General features: G+C 39.9%; 1 protein-coding gene across 10 annotated transcripts in view; it reads left to right on the top strand.

The window, feature by feature from the left end:
• The window catches only part of COBLL1 (cordon-bleu WH2 repeat protein like 1), a 109,237-nt gene that overhangs the window by 82,267 nt on the left and 7,842 nt on the right, over positions 1–19,128 (top strand). For 3 of the 10 annotated variants that reach the window (XM_034426502.3, XM_087881986.1, XM_087881985.1), the window contains exons 8-14: positions 6,131–6,281; positions 7,643–7,717; positions 10,841–10,999; positions 12,686–12,878; positions 16,122–16,207; positions 16,683–18,169; positions 18,495–18,677. In XM_034426502.3, the coding sequence (XP_034282393.2) occupies positions 6,131–6,281; positions 7,643–7,717; positions 10,841–10,999; positions 12,686–12,878; positions 16,122–16,207; positions 16,683–18,169; positions 18,495–18,677 (2,334 nt within the window). The remainder of the gene's footprint in view (positions 1–6,130; positions 6,282–7,642; positions 7,718–10,840; positions 11,000–12,685; positions 12,879–16,121; positions 16,208–16,682; positions 18,170–18,494; positions 18,678–19,128) is intronic. The other 7 variants (XM_034426511.3, XM_087881987.1, XM_087881988.1 and 4 more) reach the window with 4 other exon arrangements.

The following is a 19,128-nucleotide window of genomic DNA, read 5'->3' as shown; positions in this document are numbered from 1 at the left end:
GTTCAACAGAGGTTTGACAATCTGTAACCTTAACTAAAAAAAGTCTTCCTCTGGGAAAAGGCAGTGGTCATCTCAGTACATTCTCCAAATAATATCAAGTAAACTGGTTATGGCAGTTAAGAATCTGTAAGCAGCTGTGTAAGGCAAGCCTAAATTTATGCCTGTCCAGATGTCTTATTTATTTATTTATTTATTTTATTAAATTTCTATACCGACCTACTCCCGAAAGACTCAGGGCGGTGAACAGCCACAGAATAAAACACATAAATACAAAAATTTAAAATAGAATAAAAAGGAATTAAATAATTTGGCTGAACAAATTTAAAATACCCCATAATTTAAAAACAAATTAAAATTTACATTTAAAAAGGGGAGAAGATTTAGGCCAAGCCAGCTTGATGAAATAAAAAAGTCTTAAGCGCGTGCCGGAAGGTGCGCAGATCCGGGATCCTCCGTATCTCCGGGGGGGGAGCTCGTTCCAGATCGTAGGTGCCCCCACAGAGAAGGCTCTCCCCCTAGGGGCCGCCAGTCGACATTGTTTGGCCAACGGCACCCGGAGGAGCCCCTCTCTATGGGAGCGTACTGGCCGGTGGGAGGCTAGTCTGTTTTGTACTTTGGCAAACTCCTGGTGAAGCTGTGTCCTGGGAAATGCACCAGCTCTAGAATAATAGATGAAGCATTCGTAGAACCATATAATATTTGTACCCATAGCAGCTCCATTTTGCATTCTCAGTTTGTTTTGCTCGACCCAGTCACTCACAGCTTCCAGACACGGGGTCAAGCCTTCAACCTCATCTCTTAATCGAAAATCCTCTCAACAGGCTATACTTTTTTCATTGATCACTCTTATATTTGTTTCTGCCATTCCGGTTGGTTAATTTGTCCACATCTCCCCTTTCTTCTATTTTGTGGTCCTTCGAGATCCCACACTTTCATTTTCATGCATGTATTTCTGCATTCTGACTTCCATTGCTCTCCTTTCCATCATTTACAAAAATCCTTTACACTTTCCAGTTGTTTCTCTATATATTTCTCCACAATAATTTTTTTGTTTTCCCCCCTCCCCAATGTGCTTTCCATCATAGTATGCAAGCTTCTTAGCCTTCTTTATGTAACTACTAGCTACTGGAAGCTGCAGTCATCCACCGGCCCACACTTTTAGCAGTGTTCTGACCTAGGCTTCCTGAGACAGTAAAAAACACACGATTAGTCCCCAAAACCCTCTTTTTATTTCAACGGCTATGAATTATGTTCATTCACAGCCCGTAATGAGTCACAAATAGTTTGTAAAGAGTCCAACAGAAGTCTGCCACAGTCCTTCAGGATAAGGCTGATAAGCACCACCTTTATCTCCCTTGACATGCTGCCAAAGACCTAATTGGCAATTAGCTTTGCAAGGCCACACAGAGCATAGAGTCAAAATGGAGCTTCAGAATTTAAACCGACCAAAACGAACAAAGTTGCTTCCTGCAAAGGCTCACGTGCTTTGCTCCTCCTTTATGTCTTATGGGAGGGGCCAATAATCTCCAAGAACTACTCCCGAGTCGTCCCTTTTGTTTTAACTATTCTTGCCTTCTGGCAGCTCTGCGCATGCGGTCACTGGGAACAGGCTCCCCCTGTTCCTCTGCCTCGCTGATGTCTGATTCTGGAGGCTTCGGAGGCAGCACATAACTCCCAGATAGCCCTGGCCCCATCTCTGCCTCCGATGCAGAGCCCTCGTCCAAGCCTTCCCCAGACTCCAGAACTGGCCCATGTTCCACCCCAGCCTCCACTGTCCAACTCTGCTAACAGCTCCTCAGGCCGCTGGCGGACGACAACAAGCAGCTCATGAGGGACTTCAGGTCAAGTCTCTCCTATTTAACTACTGCTTTCAGATAAGGGCTGCTGGTAGGCCACATTAAGAATGATGATTTCCCAGCGTAGTGGGAAATAAAATCATAATACTTTTGTTCTGAAAGCCACTTGAAATTTTTATTCTGTGAAATGCTTACAATAGTTTTTCTATTTTGGTTTTCACAATGTCTCATCCCTTTCTTTAGCTCCTCAGCTACTCTTTTGCGGTCACTGAGTTCTTTCCATAGATTGATCTCACATTCCGACTGAACATTTTGCAGATCAAATTTATTTATTTATTATTCGTATTTCTATGCCGCCCACTCTCCGAGGACTCTGGGCGGCTTACACCAAAGACAGTATACTAAATAGCATATTGCCCCCAACAATCTGGGTCCTCATCTTACCCACCTCGGAAGAATGGAAGGCTGAGTCAACCTTGAGCTGGTGAGATTTGATCCGCTGATCTGCTGAACTAGCAGTCAGCTGAAGTGGCTGCAGTACTGCACTCTAACCACTGCGTCACCTCGGCTCTTTCTTACTACTCTCCCTACTTTAACCCGTTTTCCTAAATATGTGATGTCAACGATTCATGGTCTCTTCCACAATGTGCACCTGGAATTGTCCTGGCTTATTGTATTACACTTTTTCTTCTTTCTATTTCCTATTATGTAGTTAATTTAATTTCAATGTAGCTTATCCATTGAAGTCCAATTTTATATTTGTATTTATATTCCCTGCAGGAATATAAGTTGCAATAATCAAAAAATTCTCTTCCTAAAACTTTACTAACTTATCTCCTACATTATTGACCTTATCCTGTTTAAGTAATTCCAGCATTAGTTCTCTAATTACTGACTGGTATTATTACATGTTTTTAGATGTTTCATTTAAAAACACTTTATAATTTGCCAAAACATACTTCTATGCCTTTCACCATTTCATGTTCAGTGCAACATTGTACATTCTATAACATTGATACTAATGGAATATCCACTAATATTGTTAGATATGATTATTGTTTATTTAGATATAGTGGAACACGTATACCTCTTTGAGTATTAGGCTATTCTATTCCCCCATAGAATTGCATGTCCTTTTTTAAAATACTTTTTGTTGAAGAGTTTAATAATAGTAAAAAGATAATACAAATTGAAATCAGAAAGGAAAAAAAATTTTTAAATTCCATCAAGGGTTTACACATGTATAAAAATATTTCATATTTTAACCTTGATCAAACAAGCAACTTTATATTCCTTTCTTTTACTACTGACAGTCTTATGTTTAATTCCTCAAGTTGCTCCGATAGGATTGAATCTTCTTTCAAACTTTCTTTCTCTCATCTCAAGAGACTTATTCTAGGCTTTAGAAACCCTCTTTTGTAAATCTAATGGTAAATCTTGTCTAGGACATGGTTTCATATCATGAAAATTACATAGAAACATCTGGTTTAAAGTTGCCTATTACTATTCATCCAAGTTCTCCTGTCCTAAAACTTGCAATCTGCAGAGCTTCATTTCTTGGTTCATTCTTCTCACATTACATTTTTTTAACTGTATACATATTTGTAAAATATAGAAGTTCTCTTTCAATGTTAGAGCCTTCCTTGCAATATTTCTCTAGCTAAACTATCTCTTTTCTTACACCTGAAAGTTCAGCATTCTTCCTTGTTAATTAGAGTGAGGGGACTAATAAAATTCAGTGGATTATCTGACCCCTGTGTGTTTGTCTCCTGTTTTTCAGACAGTTTTGAGGCTGTGCTGTGTCTCATACAGCCACTGCTGAGATGTAACTTAAAAGGAAAATGCAAAGTGACTTGTTATATTATCTTAGTACTAGACTAAACTGAAGCACCTTTGTCCCAGTTGAACAGTTTGCTCCGTTTTGATAAAGCAAAGCATTTATCCATGCTAAAGTGGTACTATCAAACAATGGCAAGGAAAGCCAGATAAAAAGAATAAGTTTTACTTATTATAATTTGTTTTCTTGGTTTTAAATGGAAAATATAAGAATTTGACTATCTTCTTTGACTTTTCTCATCATTTGAGAAGTATATGAGATGTGCAACCTAAAATTGCTCTGTCAGCTTTTTCCAGCCATAGCTCTTCAGATGTGATGGACTATACTCACCAGAATTCCCAGACACTTTGGTAAACATTTGGGGGAGTTATAATCCAATACATCTGAAAGGCTACTTTTAAGATATTGAAAGTTTCAGAACTACACACAGCTTCCCCCCCCCCGCCCCGAGTATCACAAAGAACAACCAGAGGTAATTTTGAATTGCCTGTAGGACTTGGAAGAGGGGATGCTTGCTGACATGCTACTTTTCTAAATGCATGAGATTATTTGTTTTAAGTTCTGATGAAGAAGTTTGCTGTGTCACTGCATTTTTTATTTACCAGCTGAGCTCATTATTTCTGGACTGTCAGACTTTCCGTAGCTTGCCAAGTTCTTATCAGTAAGCTACGTGTATCCGCATCCACATTCCATTCCTTCACACTCTTTCCTTTGTTCTCTTGCCAGAAGTCCGGCTGAGAAATAGCCGGCACGAACTTTTATTCAAAATGTAACCAATTAGATCAGTTAGGTGTTTTATTTTCTTTATAACAAATAAATGAGTTTTCTTAGAAGAAATATCTTCGGGTTTTGTTTTCTTAAAGCAGTGGTTCTCAACCTGTGAGTCGGGACCCCTTTGGGGGTCGAACAACCCTTTCACAGGGGTCGCCTAAGACCATCGGAAAACACATATTTTCAATGGTTTTAGGAATAATTTTATGGTTGGGGGTCACCACAACATGAGGAACTGTATTAAAGGGTCGCGGCATTAGGAAGGTTGAGACCCACTGTCTTAAAGTATACTTGCAAGGAAAAGTCTCGATCCACCCCTCGTAATCAGGTGCGATTATCCCAAAAGCAGAATGGGATTAATCAACGCCCTGACATGCTGGAACTCCATCTTCTTGGTCTCATAACAACATGAAATTGTTGCATGACACTGAGGACAAGAAATTGTGTGTGTGTGTTATATGGTTAACTAGTTATTCAGTTTTAACATTTAACATTGCTTCTTAGCTTAGGAAGTCACTAATTAGAAATTTGAAGATGAAGTCTCCCTTAAGTCAACATCTGGTGGTGATACAGGCATGTCCGTATTGTTTCCTTGGTAACGGTATAGAAGTCATTTGCCCCTGTTGGCTTCTAAAATGCTTTTTGACTTTCTGGGCTAACCTACAAACCCTGGGATTTCCTGGTGCTTTCCCATCTGAGTACTAAACAAGCTTTTTCAAGATCATCCAAGGTCTGCTAAGTACTGCCACTTCACTGTTAAATAATGAGCGAGTTCTGCACGGGCAGATAGATTTTAAAGCTTTAGCTTATTTGTAACATTTAAAGGTTTACTTTTTTTCTGAACAACATGCAAGTAGATTTTTCCCTCAGCTAAATATAGCTTGGTAGAATAGAATCTAGGATGAATAAAATATAGGTTGCCAATTTTTTTTTTTCTTTTTCTTACAGCAAACGCTAGTAGCTTTTCCATTGTGTCTGAACTGTGAAGGTTTATGATCCCAGACAGATGTTAGTGTATACAAATCACTTGAATTAAGTTACAGTCACTTAAATGTATTATTAGAATTTAATTATTTATTTATATGTGTGGGGAAAATATATCCATATTTTCATAACTCCAAATTACTGCTTAGTTGGCTGAAATAGTTGGCTGAAATAATCAATTGATTCAGGAAGGACCAAATACGTACATCTTTTATGGAGATATTAGTGCTGCTGAAATTATATTTTTATTATGTTGAAAGGAATTTTTGCATTTAGAATAAAAGAGAATAACAGAGTTGGAAGGGACCTTGGAGGTCTTCTAGTCCAACCTCCTGCTCAGACAGGAAACCCTATAACATTTCAGACAAATGGTTGTCCAATCTCTTCTTAAATACTTCCAGTGTTGGAGAATTCACAACTTCTGGAGTCAAATTGTTCCACTGGTTAATTGTTCTAACTGTCAGGAAATTTCTCCTTAGTTCTAGGTTGCTTCTCTCCTTGATTAGTTTCCACCCATTGCTTCTTGTCCTGCCCTCAGGTGTTTTGGAGAATAGTTTGACCCCCTCTTCTTTGTGGCAGCCCCTGAGATATTGTAACATCATATCACCTCTAGTCCTTCTTTTCATTAAACTAGACATACCCATTTCTAGCAACCGTTCATTTAACAGTGAATGATTACTGTCTGGCTATATTCTTGAATGTTTCTGGGTTAGTTTAATTTCTGCTCTGATCTTTTCCCTAGGGACTCTCAGGAATGGGAATAGAGAGATCAGGTTCTCTCCATCTCAGTGGCACGTCTTCAGTTAATTCTTCTTTAAAGCGGGCAAAGCGCAAAGCACCTTCTCCACCTTCCAGAAAACTGCAAGGCCAAAGTGACCCTAGCATTGACACAGGTAAGCATAGTATTTCACAATTCTGTACCCAAAACCTGAAGCGGTTTTGCCCCTCATGGAAGGTAATGACTTTAGAGCAGTTGCTTTCTTTAATTTATAGTCGGAGTTGGCTCATTGAATTATTACTATTTTATACCCCCAAGTGTGAAATCACTGTGGTCACATCTTTAAGCTGGTTTTGAACTTCATTAGGTTCTTCCCAAGAACCTAGAATATTGTAAGGAATCAGTGTAGTATATGTACAGATCTAAGCAGTGGCCTGTTGTATTATTCTTACCATTGAAATTTGATGGGAAGTTATTACCTATTACTCAATTGACTCATGACCACAATTGAGTCCAAAATTTCTGTTATTAAGTGAGACATTTGTTCAGCGAGTTTTGCCCCATTCTACAACCTTCCTGCTATGCGATGGATGCGGTGGCTCAGTGGCTAAGACATTAAGCTTGTCGATCGAAAGGTCGGCAGTTCAGTGGTTCGAATCTCCGGTGCCGTGTAACAGGGTGAGCTCCCGTTATTTGTCCCAGCTTCTGCCAACTCAGCAGTTCAAAAGCACGTAAAAAATGCAAGTAGAAAAATAGGGACCACCTTTGGTGGGAAGGTAACAACGTTCCGTGTGCCTTTGGCGTTTAGTCATGCGGGCCACATGACCACAGAGACATCTTCGGACAGCGCTGGCTCTTCGGCTTTGAAACTGAGATGAGCACCGCCCCCTAAAGTTGGGAACGACTAGCACATATGTGCAAGGGGAACTTTTTACCTTTACCTTTACAACCTTCCTTGCCACAGTCCTTAAGTGAATCGCTGCAGTTGTTAAGTTAGTAACAAGGGTTGTTAAGTGAATCTGGCTTCCCCATTGACTTTGCTTGTCAGAAGGTCACAAAAGGGGATCATATGATGCTGGGACACTGCCACTGTCATAAATATGAACCCATTGCCAAGCATCTGAATTTTGATCATGTGACCATAGGAATGCTGCTGCAGTGGTCATAAGCGTGAAAAACAGTCATAAGTCACTTTTTTCAGTGCTGTTGTAACTTGTAATTATTATTGTTCCTGTGATACTATTTTTCTGGCAACAAAGCTGTCAGGCATAGGCTGCATGCAATCTACAGGTAATCCAACTATTGACACAACAGTTCATTTAGTGACCATTCAGTCACTAAATGAATGCTGTGCCAACAGTTAGACTACCTGTAGCTGACTGTTTTGTTGCCAGAAAAATAGTATCACAAGAACAATAATAGCCTGATAATTGTATAGCTGTTTACCTTTGATAAAAGATATTTGGGTATTGTTGTAATTTTGCCATGAAGAGGAAGTATTTCCAAAATGCCTATTTTTGCCTATCTATTTTTCAGGATCAGAATCTGCAGAATCAATTCATACAGACAGCATTGACAGAGGAAAATACTCAAAGGCACAGTCTCCAACAGGTATTTTTAATGCAACATTTAGTAAAACAAAAAACAACAAACGCAGCTACATCTGCCAGTATTGCCAGAAAACTTTTCTTGCCCCTTTATTATTCTTTTCTCTACCATTGTTATTATATTATTGTAAAGAAACCCAAAACAATGGCTTTCATTTTAATTTACGGTACTTGAATTGGGCTTTAAAACGTATAAAATCAAGCATTATTAAATTATGTTAATATTTTTCCCTTCCTTAAGCCTATCTTGGGGCCAGACTGATAACAGAAGGGACCTTGGAGGTCTTCTAGTCCAACCCACTGCTCAAGCAGGAAACCCTATATGAGTGCCCCCCCCCAACCTTTTGGGCACCAGGGACTGGTTCTGTGGAGAGAGGGTTTTCCGTGGAACAGAGGGGACGTAGTTTCGCATGCTGCCTGCATCCCATTAATGGGGCTTTGCTTGTTTGTGCAGCCTGGTTTCTGGCATGCTGCGACCTGGTTCTGGTCCATGGACCAGGAGTTGGGGACCTCTGCCCTATATCATTTCAGAAAATAGTTATCCAATCTCTTCTTAAAAACCTCCAGTGTTGGAGCACCTACAACTTCTGGAGGCAAGCCGCTCCACTGATTAATTGTTGTAATTGTCAGGAAATTTCTCCTTTGTTCTAGATTGCTTCCCTCCTTTATTAGTTTCCATCCATTGCTTCTTGTTCTGCCCTTAGGTGCTTTGGAGAATAAGTTGATCCCCTCTTTGTCGTAGCCCTTTAGATATTGGAACACTGCTATCTGGTCACCCCTGGTCCTTCTTTTCATTAAACTAGACATACCCAATTCCTGCAAAGTTCTTCATATGTTTTAGTCTCCAGTCACCTAATCATCTTCTCTACACTCTTTCTAGAGTCTCAACATCTTTTTTACATCATGGCAACAAAAATATTTCAAGTAATAGTGGTTAAGCCACTAGACTAGAAACCGGGACACTCCGAGTTCTAATCTTGCCTTAGGTACAAAGCCAGCTGGTGAACTTGGGCCAGTCACTCCCTCTCAGCCCTAAGAAGGAGACATTGGAAAACCACTTGTCAAGAAACCTTGTCAAGAAAATGGCAGGGAAGGGACTTGTCCAGGCAGTCACCAGGAATAAACACTGACTTTAAGGCACATACATGCAAGTCTATCTTCAGGAAACTCCCCCCCCCCCTTATTTTTAAGCAGTCACATTGATTTAGAGACAACGTAAATATTTAAATATCTGTAAATCCACTGATTTATACTATAGTAGCTGTTTTTCTTAAAACCTAAGAAAGGCAACTACAGTGAAATACCATGTAAATCAATACTCTGAAAAGTAGTGGGGGGGGGCGGCCCGACGACGACTGAAGCCTTATATTCTGCACTAGTTTCCTCTTAGAAATAATGTTCAAATAATAATTTGATACCTTAATGTGATTTGTTCCCATTACACCATGTTCCTGGTCTTTCAATAGGTTAGGTTAAGAGAGTATATGATTGAATAATAGTCTACATAGCCCCCATCAACTATAGAAGTGATGGCTCTGGAACATACAGGGAAAGAGGTCTAGTCACACGTCGTGTTTCCATTATAAAGACTGGAAAGGGCTTAAATAGTTGACAGTGATGTGGAGGAAGGTGATAACTGCTGAAGCAAAAACAATCTCTTTATTTACAAATAGTAAGAAAAGTAACTTGGAACTGCTTGGGATGCAGCTCCTCCTACAACTACAGCTAATCTGTATAGGGATATTTGGGGGGCCATCTGCAGCCAGCAACAGCTGCCGCTCGCCCGGTGCGTTCCCATAGAGAGGGCCTCTTCAGGGTGCCGTCGGCCAGACAGTGTCGGCTGGCGACCCCCAGGGGGAGAGCTTTCTCTGTGGGTGCACCTACCCTTTGGAATCCACTGCCCCTGGAGCTCCGGATGGCCCCCGACCTCCGCTCTTTCCATCGCGACCTGAAAACGTGGCTGTTTCATTTGGCTGGCCTGGACTGATGGGGTTTTAATTTTTAACTTGTTAGTCTTAATTGCACTTTTAACTGTTAAATTATGAGATTTGGATTTAATTTCATTTTAACTTTTTCATTAGATGTTTTTTACTGTTGTGAGCCGCCCTGAGTCCAGCTGGAGATAGGGCGGCATATAAATCTCATAAATAAATAAATAAATAAATAATCTCTGCAACTCAATTTGTTGGCTTCCTCTTTGAGTTTTCAGCAGACTTGTGTTCCCCCCCCCTTCTCTTTCCAATTCTCTCTCCACAATCAAATCAGAGGTGTCCTTGATTATTATTCTTTTTTTTTTTTTTTTGCATTTCTGCATATTAAAGTATATTCACAATTCTACTTCCCCGTTTAATAGCCTGGGCTTTCCAAAGGCCAATATTCACCCCGCCCCCAATATGCACCTCAGAGGGTCAAGATGGCTATATTTCTTTAAAGTTCGGTACTAGCTCTGAGGTTCTTTTCCACTTAATCTAGGCATGAGTGTGCATGCATAGAGGACAGTTTGCTTCATTTTGACAGCAGTCCCGCTGGAAAGAGAATTGCTGAGGTGGGAGAAGGCTGTGACCCCGAGCCTTGGATAAAAGGGGACATTGAAATGTGGGTTCAGAAAAGTGCTTCACTTGCCTTGTACAGAGCCCCATATTTTAGTGTACAATTAATTGTTCTGGAAAAAAGAATTGGTTATTGCTTAATTACATTTATTTCATTGATTAATTGATTAGAGTTGCATCTGGGTGGTTACGAATAAGTTATAATTTCAAAGGAAAAAATAAGTGCCCTTGTTTTGTTTTTAAATAAAGCACATGCAATTTCAGTAGACAATATTTTGGAAGAGGTAGTAATTTCGTTTGTACAAGAGGGAAAAGGGTAAGGCTCTTTTGAAGATTAGAAACATTTATAATTCTTATAAATGTCTCTGACATTATAATTCTTTTCAGTGCTGAGTAGAGAAACATGTTCATTAGATTGTGTCTGTTAACTAAGTGCTGCAGGCCTATTAATATTACCAAAAATGACTGAAAACATTTTGATTTAACTAACATTGTTTCCTCTGCTTTTTTTCCTTCTTGTATTTGTTTGTCATGTTAATCAAGTTAATTCACTCATTGTTTCCTAACCTGCTTCTTAGGCAATGTAATTGATCTAACCAGGACCCCAGTGGCAGCAGGTACCTCATGCAGCTTTGATCCAACCAGTCATGATCAAAACAGTGTCCAGCAAGTTGCAGATGAAAGTAGAGTTTTGGTTAACGCTGATACTCCAGATGAATCTGAAGTGTCGCTCAAATGTAGGTGGCTGTCATGTTTTCTCTTTCGGACTAATTTACTAAATTATACATACTACCGTATTTTCCGGCATAGAAGACGACTTTTTAACACATGAAACTCTTCTCAAAAGTCGGGGGTCGTCTTATACGCCGGGTGTCGTTCTCCTGTAACCAGGCAGACCAGCCTGAAAGGCTCTGACGAGCCTTAAATGGCTCTGGCGATCCAAGCTCTGACGGTCAACTGCCTGCTAATCAGGCAACTCAGCTGGGATTGCCAGAGCCATGTAAAAGGAAAAAAGTTTCTCCCCTCCAGCTTGCATACCTTAGCTGCTAGTCGCAACACTTGCCTTGCTTCGCTTGCCTGAATCCATTCCATCAGCAAGCCACTCCCTGCCTGCAATCAAGCAGGCAGGGAGTTGTGGACTTCAACTCCCAGAATTCCTCAGCCAACAAAGCTGGCTGAGGAATTCTGGGAGTTGAAGTCCACAGGTCTTAAAGTTGCCAAAGTTGGAGACCCCTGTTCTATTGGGTAAGTTTTTTTCCCCTTTGGGATCTTTAAAAAAAATAGTTAATTGGGGTCTTTTTTAGTTGTTCTTTTTTAGACCTAGCCATTTAAAGTTTAGGAAGTTTTAAATTTAGCTTTCATATAAAAATAAAAATAAAATAAAATAAAATAATATTTGTGCAGCTTTCTGAGATTTAGTGTGTTTTTGTGGTGTTTCACTCTAACTACACAAACACACAAAATCTCACAAAGCTGTATGTGGAATTTTGTGTGTGTAAAGTGTGAAAGTTGTTTTTTGGGGCTTTTTGGGGCTGTGTGAGGTTCCTGCTTGTTGCAGGGGCCATTTTGGGTCTAGCACAGCTGCTTTTACATTGTGGGTGAGCCAGTTGATGTTTTTTAATTTTTATTTGGTGTGCATTGGAAGAGGGGTAGTCTTACACCGTGAGTATAGCCCAAACCCTATATTTTAACAGGAAAATTCGGGGGTCGTCTTATACACCCAGTCGTCTTATACGCCGGAAAATACGGTAGTCTCATTTTAACATGCACTCTCTGGGAGTAATGAAGCCGTTTAATACATGTTTTGGGGAGGAAAGGAGAATCTTCCATTCTGTTCAGCTTCATGTGCTTGCTTTGAGTGTTGTAGCCCTACTTTAACTTATTCATTGCTTTCTCTTCTTGATGATTTTAAGAGTGCCATTGTTGCATTAGTCTTAACATAACTCTATGATACAGCACATTTATGCTGAAGTCATATGATAATATTAGTTTATTAATGAAGCCAAGGGGAAGCTGAGACTTTTCCTCTGATTATGGTAATACCATTAGATAATTTTCTATTTTCTTCCACAGAATGCCTAAATATATTAAATTCTATATAAAGCAGCTCCCTATATTCCTGTCGATTTATTCTCTTATGTGTTTAATTAAAGAAGGCAACATTGCTTTAGTGGTATTTTCAAATATATATGCCAAACTGTCATTTTCTATTAATATATAAGTGTTTCATATATTACATTGCCCCTACCTTATTTATAGTGATTTTAAATAATAGGACAAAGTTCTTCTACCAGCATAGCAAATGCATCAGTAAGCAAGTATTCAAACTTTTTTTAAAAAAGCAATATACTTTTGTATACTGAAACTCTCCAAAGATTACTCTTTGTGTATGTGTGTGTGTGTGTGTTGTTCTTTTTGCACAGCTGACATGGGTTCTGAATATAGCCTAAAGGAGATAGATGAGAAGGAAGAAATATACGATGATTATCTCAGTGCTTCTGAGGTTCCACTAGATGATCAGAAACATGAAACTGCTTCTGATTCAAGTTTTGGTATTGGAGACAATGCTCAGGAGTCTAATGAAGAAAAAACAGAAAACACGACTGCAGGAGATAAGTAAGTAAAGCTAAGTTTAGTATAATTTTATGTATGTATGAGAGTATGGGAATGGAGTAATTCATCCGAACTGGGTGCCATCATCTCACATTACTGTAGGTTAGTCATGGTGCAGTGGTTGGAATGCAATATTGCAGGCTAACTGCTCACACTGCCAAGAGTTCGATTCCTTCGATCCTGACCAGCTCAAGGTTGAGTCAGTTTTCCATCCTTCCAAGGTGGGTAAAATGAGGACCCAGATTGTTGGGGGCAATAGGCTGACTCTGTAAACCACTTAGAGAGGGCTGTAAAGCACTGTGAAGCAGTATATAAATCTAAGTGATATTGCTATTACTGTAACTGTTGGAATGGGAGTTCTAAAACTAGGGCTAAAAAGTTATGCTATCTACTATAGCTGTGATGGCGAACCTATGGCACGCGTGCCACAGCTGGCACCCATAACCATATCAGTGGGCACACGAGCTCAGCTTCCAGGGGGACTGGAAGTTGTCAAACGGGCCATTTTTGGCCTCTGGAGGGCCTCCGGAGGGGTGGGGAAGGCTGTTTTTGCCCTCCCCAGACACCTAGAGAGGTCCTGGAGCCAGGTGAGAAAGAAAAACGGGCCTACCGGGCCATTGTGTGCCAGGAGCGGGGTGAGGATTAGAATTAGCATAGAATTATGGGTATGAGCACGCATGCGCTCGACCCCCCCCACCCCCCCTTCCTGGCATGCGATGGCAAAATGGTTAGCCATCACTGTACTATAGCACTGCTAATGCCCTATGCAGCAAAATAAAGGTTAATCGGTGCTTTTGTTTTTAAAAAAGTGTCATGGCTGGAGAATTTATCAAAGATTGGCAGCTGATGGTTCAGTTCCCTAGCTCATTGGGTGGGTGGATGGAGCTCTCAGCACCACCCTACTGAGCCTTGGTAGCAAACAGTTCTGGGATTTGATGACATTATCATTTTTGTTTGTTTGTTTTATACTTTTCCCAACATATAAAAACTAAAATATATGATTAAGCCTCCATTGGATTCCATTCATCTATTTTGCCCTGATTTGTGACAGCAATTGTGACCAGAATTTCCTTTGCCCAGCAATACAATTGTAATGTTGGGACTGTATTACATAGCAATGCAATCTCTACAGTGCCAGTTGTTAACCAAATCTCATTGTCAGCACTAGAGTAAATGCAGGTTGAAGTGCTCAATAAATAGGAGTTTTTTCTTCAAAGATTTTGTTTGAAATGCATTTTATTCGAGACAACCACGAAACTTGACACTCATGGTGGTTAGGTGAGGCACCTTCTTGTTGGCTTTCCGCAACCAAAATTAGTGGGAAGCTGCTGGAAGTTGCAAGTCTCTGATCAACTGCTTTTAGGTGGAGAGCATGAAGGTGCATGGAAGGGTTGGGGAGGGTGTACAAAGATGCAAGGGGGTATGTAAGAATTGGTGCAGTTTGTGAAAGTTGTGAGGAGGAGTCAGGGAGGGTGTGGCGCAGAGGGGTACAAGAAGAAGGTGTGCAAGAGTGTAAGGGAGATGCAGCAGGGTTGTAACAGATTGTGATCATGTGACTGCAGTGTTGAGATGACTGGAGCTCCAAGGACCAGTTGCAGTACAGTACCATGGTACTTAGAATGGTCTTTTAATGAATGGTCATAGGGCTGTCTGTCTATATAATAAAATACAGCCTTCCTTCTAAAAAAAACCCTGGATCTGGCCCATGGGATGCTTACATCTGGCCCAAAGACATTGAGCTGGCCATGCCCACCCTAGCCACGCCCATCCGGCCCCCCAAACACAACCCTGATGCAGCCCTCAATGAAATCGAGTTTGACACCCCTGTTCTAAAACATGCCAAAAATCTCAAGTGTATCTTTATCATCATCATACCTCCTGTGGCCTGCTGAGACCCAAACCCATAAAAAGTTAAAAAAATAAAACTTATCTGCTCCTGGCAACAAAATGGCTATGGTCCCCAGTATCTACAACACCTGCTCTCTTTTATTTCTAAAATCTCAACAAAATTTAAGATTATATACTTTTACATTTATATACTGTGTTTCGGTCAATGCAGTTTACATTCTTAAGAACCTAAAAGAAATGTGCTTAAGTGATAACCTGCAGGAGTTGATAGCACAAGGTTTCAGGGCTGGGCATTTTTACTTTTCTCATAGGCCACGGATAGTCACAGCTGCTACCTAAAGATTTGGTCAAGATTCAGATTTAAGCTTTCTAGAAGTTTGATTCTGTCACCTGTGTCCTCAAAATAAAATTTTATCATACCATAAATAATTGATTAGCTTATCTATACCAGAAGGCTTGGGCTTCAATGAGCACTACTTATTTATGCTTATTTTATTTACATTTAAAGATTAATGTAACTATTGCAGTCCATACTTTTTTTATTTCTTGATTTTCTCTAGCTATATTTGTCTTTTCAATATCCTTGTATACCTGCCAGCTAGAATAACTCCAACCTATAAAAAGCTAAGCTATAAAAATATATTAATTTTTAAAGTCATTTCGTTTTCATTGTTTCTTTCATTGCAGTTCTTGAGTCATAAGCTGAATTTATGTCTACATTTTAGCATATGACCATATTATTATTTTATGGATCATTGTTACTATCATTACAGGTAGTCCTAGGGTTGATTACTTACTTACTTATTTATTTACTTACTTACTTACTCATCCAATTTATTGGCTGCCCATCTTATCACAGAATAATTCTGGGGCTATTGTGACTGGGACTGCGATGTGACATAGTTAAGTGACATAGTTAGAAAGCATACTTAGAAAGCATAGCATCATGTGATTGTATTGCTTAGTGACAGTAATTCACTAAGTAATTCCAGAGCTGTTATTAAATGAGGACTACATGGGTCACTAAGCAAGGATCTCATGTAACAGTGAGTTTCGGTTTCCTGCTGGTTTCTCCATTGACCTTTACTTGTGGGAAGCCAGCAGGAAACACTGGAAATCACAATAACATGATCATGGCTCATTGCTACATCATAATTGCAAGCAGAGTGCCAAGCACCAGGATCACGATCACATGACTGCAGGGATGCTGCAATGGGTAGAATTCCAAGGACCCATTGTAAGTCCTCCTCATTCAGCATTATTGTAACCTTAGGACTACCTGTATTCTATTCTGCCTTTGGCTCTTTTTCTGTCAAAACAAATTATATTTTGTTTGTGGGGCTTTTCTCATCTGTTTGTCAATAGTCCTCTCCCTAGTATTTCTGTCTTGTTTCGCAGAACTCAAGATAGTGAAATACTGAGAGAAAGAGTTAGCATTCCCAATGGTACCGCACTTGGAACTTTGCAGCCAAACACAAATAATGGTGAGTTTCTCTTTATCAGAATTATGATCTTGTCCTTCATGTAATGTCTTGAAAATCAGGAGATGATCCCTACAGTTTTTTGTGTGAATTGCTCAAGCAAGGGAATTTCTAACATTCTAGGAATGCTAATTAAGCTTAGTGGCACTGGGGAATTCTTCTGATTCCCCTTGTGGTCGTTCTCAAGCCATATAAATCAGCAATCATAAAGTCCTGCCTGCCGTTACTAGTATTAGTATTATACTAATATACTGTAGTGTTATACTAATATTAGTTATAGTACTAATAAGCTATTTTGGGTCTGCCAGGCGTAGATTGTGATATAAACCCAACAAATGGCAGTTCAGTATAATTAATGAAATTTATATTAAGGGAATTATTATGCTTAGTACAGTTTTAATGAAAATGACTGATGTGCGATTCAAAGAATTTTTCTTCTCTTTGCTAATGTCAAAATTATGTTTCCCTTTTTAAAAAGGTCATAAAGAACCAACATGTCCTCTGCCTTCTAACAAACTCAGTAAGGAAGAAATAGGAAAAAGTAACAAGTGTGAGACACTGGATGACACCTCTCTAAGTGGGGTGAATGATAAAAAATGTGATCAGATCAATGTAGATCTAATAAAGACTCAGGATGTCGCAATCCAGACCATATCTGAAGATAATCTTGGTCAGACTGTATTAAGTGAAAACAGCAATCATCAGGGTCGCGCACTGAGCCCTCACAAAAGTTCAACTCATGTACACAAGTCAGTACAGAAAAAACATTCCTCAGGAGCCCTGAATGTGATGAATAAGACCATAGGACAAGCAGACCAAAACAGTGTGAATCCTAATGGCACTCATGATAATGCATTTGTAAATGATAACCAAATTCTCCCGGAGACAATGGTCACAGTTAGTTCTCCTACAAAAACGTACCCAGTTTACAGACAAGATTCAAAGCCTAAACCTAAGCCTTCCAATGAAATTACCAGAGACTACATACCCAAGGTTGGAATGACTACTTACAAAATAGTACCTCCCAAGAGTTTGGAAACAGCGAAGAATTGGGAATTAGATCCTGTGGAATGCCAAGAAGCAGCGGTATCTCCCAATAATGAAAATTCCCAAGAATTTGGCACACAAACAGAGACTGCCAATATCTCAAAAACACCATGTCAAACAGAACCTGGTTTTAAGAATGAATTTAGATTACAGGAGGTAGGGAGGGATCTGCCGCCTAAAACATATCCGGTTGCTGCTCATAGGCCAATTTCCTTCTCCAATGCCAAAGGCCAGAAAATGGAGGTAGAACATCCCAAGCCTAATCAAGACCACCCGATTCCTCCCTTAATTCTAAATTCAGGAAACAAAAGTTCCCCACCTGCAGTGCAAGAAAAACCAAAAATTTTGAGTCCCCCGATAAGGCCAAGCAGTTTTTATTTGCAAATACAGAGAAGGAGCACAGATCATTATGTAACTTCTGCCATTGCAAGAAGTGGCGCTCTAAGCGGCCCTATTCAGAATGAAGCCAAGACTGTAGAGGCGGAGAAAAAAGTGGCGTCTCCAGATCAACCTTGCTCTTCACTACCTAAACCAACCCCTGTTCCTTCTCAGTTACCTGAAGAAACTACTGAAAATGGATGCGATGAAGAAGTAAAAAAAGTCGCCACTTCTCCTGTAAAAGTGTCTCAACCATTGAATTCTCCTTCATCCCAGCTTTCTCCATTGCATTTGAAAACTTTGAGGACTTTTGTTTTGCCACAGCCATATTCTTCTCCTAAACCTTCACCTTTTGCTCTTGCTGTATCATCAGCAGTTAAAAGATCACAGTCCTTCAGTAAAACATGCGCCAATACAACCAAACCATTAAAAGAACCATCTTCTCTTGATCTTAGCACATCCGCATCCAGCACCGAAGTAAAGGATCATTCACCTATACCAAGTCCAACAACTCAGACACAGCAGATCCTGACAGACAAGGTAAAACTTGTATTTAACATACATTCATAATGGCATCGCCTCTCCCCTACCCCAAGTTCTATCCCTTCTTACTGGAATATTTGAGTAAGTTATTTATCCAACATTAGGCAGTCGTGTGTTACCTGAATTTTGTGGCAACCTTAAACATCCCCCTCCCCAAATAATAATAATAAATGAATGATTATTATTCTGGATCCATGAAAGCTTAATAAATGTGTTAGGCATTACAATGCTTTGTAGCTAGAAGCCTGTAGCTCTTTGAACATGTGCTCAGAATGATGGTAACACACTCCGCTAACCTTACTTGGGCCATGTTTTAACCCAGCAGAAGACTAACGATGCAAGCTATGAGCAAAACAGGCAGGCACCCCCTTTATTCAACCATCCAGCCACCACTATCTGTGAGAGAAGCATTGCTGCAGCAGTCCAACGCCCTGACCCAGAACAGATCCACCAGAGCTTACTGGCTGCAATCCGCTCTGGAGAGGCTGCTGCCAAATTGAGGCGGGTGAGTCGCTGTCCTCCCTTCTCCCACTCAGCATTAAATCAACAGCAGAGGTTTTACCACACTTCTTTCAAAGTCAGTGTTATAATCAGAATATGATTATTGATGAGCGAATCTTGTGAACGTGTGATTTTTTTTTAATTATGCCAACAGGAAATAGATTAGTGTTCAAAACTTTTGTTTCTGACTATGATCTGGTTAACCTAGACCTAGTATATAATTAACTATACACTATATATTTCATTACTCCTGTGTTATGGAAACAATAATCAACTAACCCATTTTAGAAGGTATCAGGTTGTTCTGTACCCTTAGCTTCCCTCTTTTCTTATTTGCCTATTCTCCTTTCTTCCATCCCCTCTTTCAGTTCCCTTGCTCATTTGTACTTTCCAAGTTAAGGTCTTCCATAAACTGGCTTCATACCTGCACTTCCATCTTCCCTAAATCTCTTCAG

Source organism: Pantherophis guttatus, chromosome 1, assembly GCF_059756535.1.
Source record: "Pantherophis guttatus breed Tessera chromosome 1, ASM5975653v1, whole genome shotgun sequence".
NCBI lineage: Eukaryota > Metazoa > Chordata > Lepidosauria > Squamata > Colubridae > Pantherophis > Pantherophis guttatus.
This window is presented reverse-complemented; position numbering and strand designations above follow the sequence as displayed.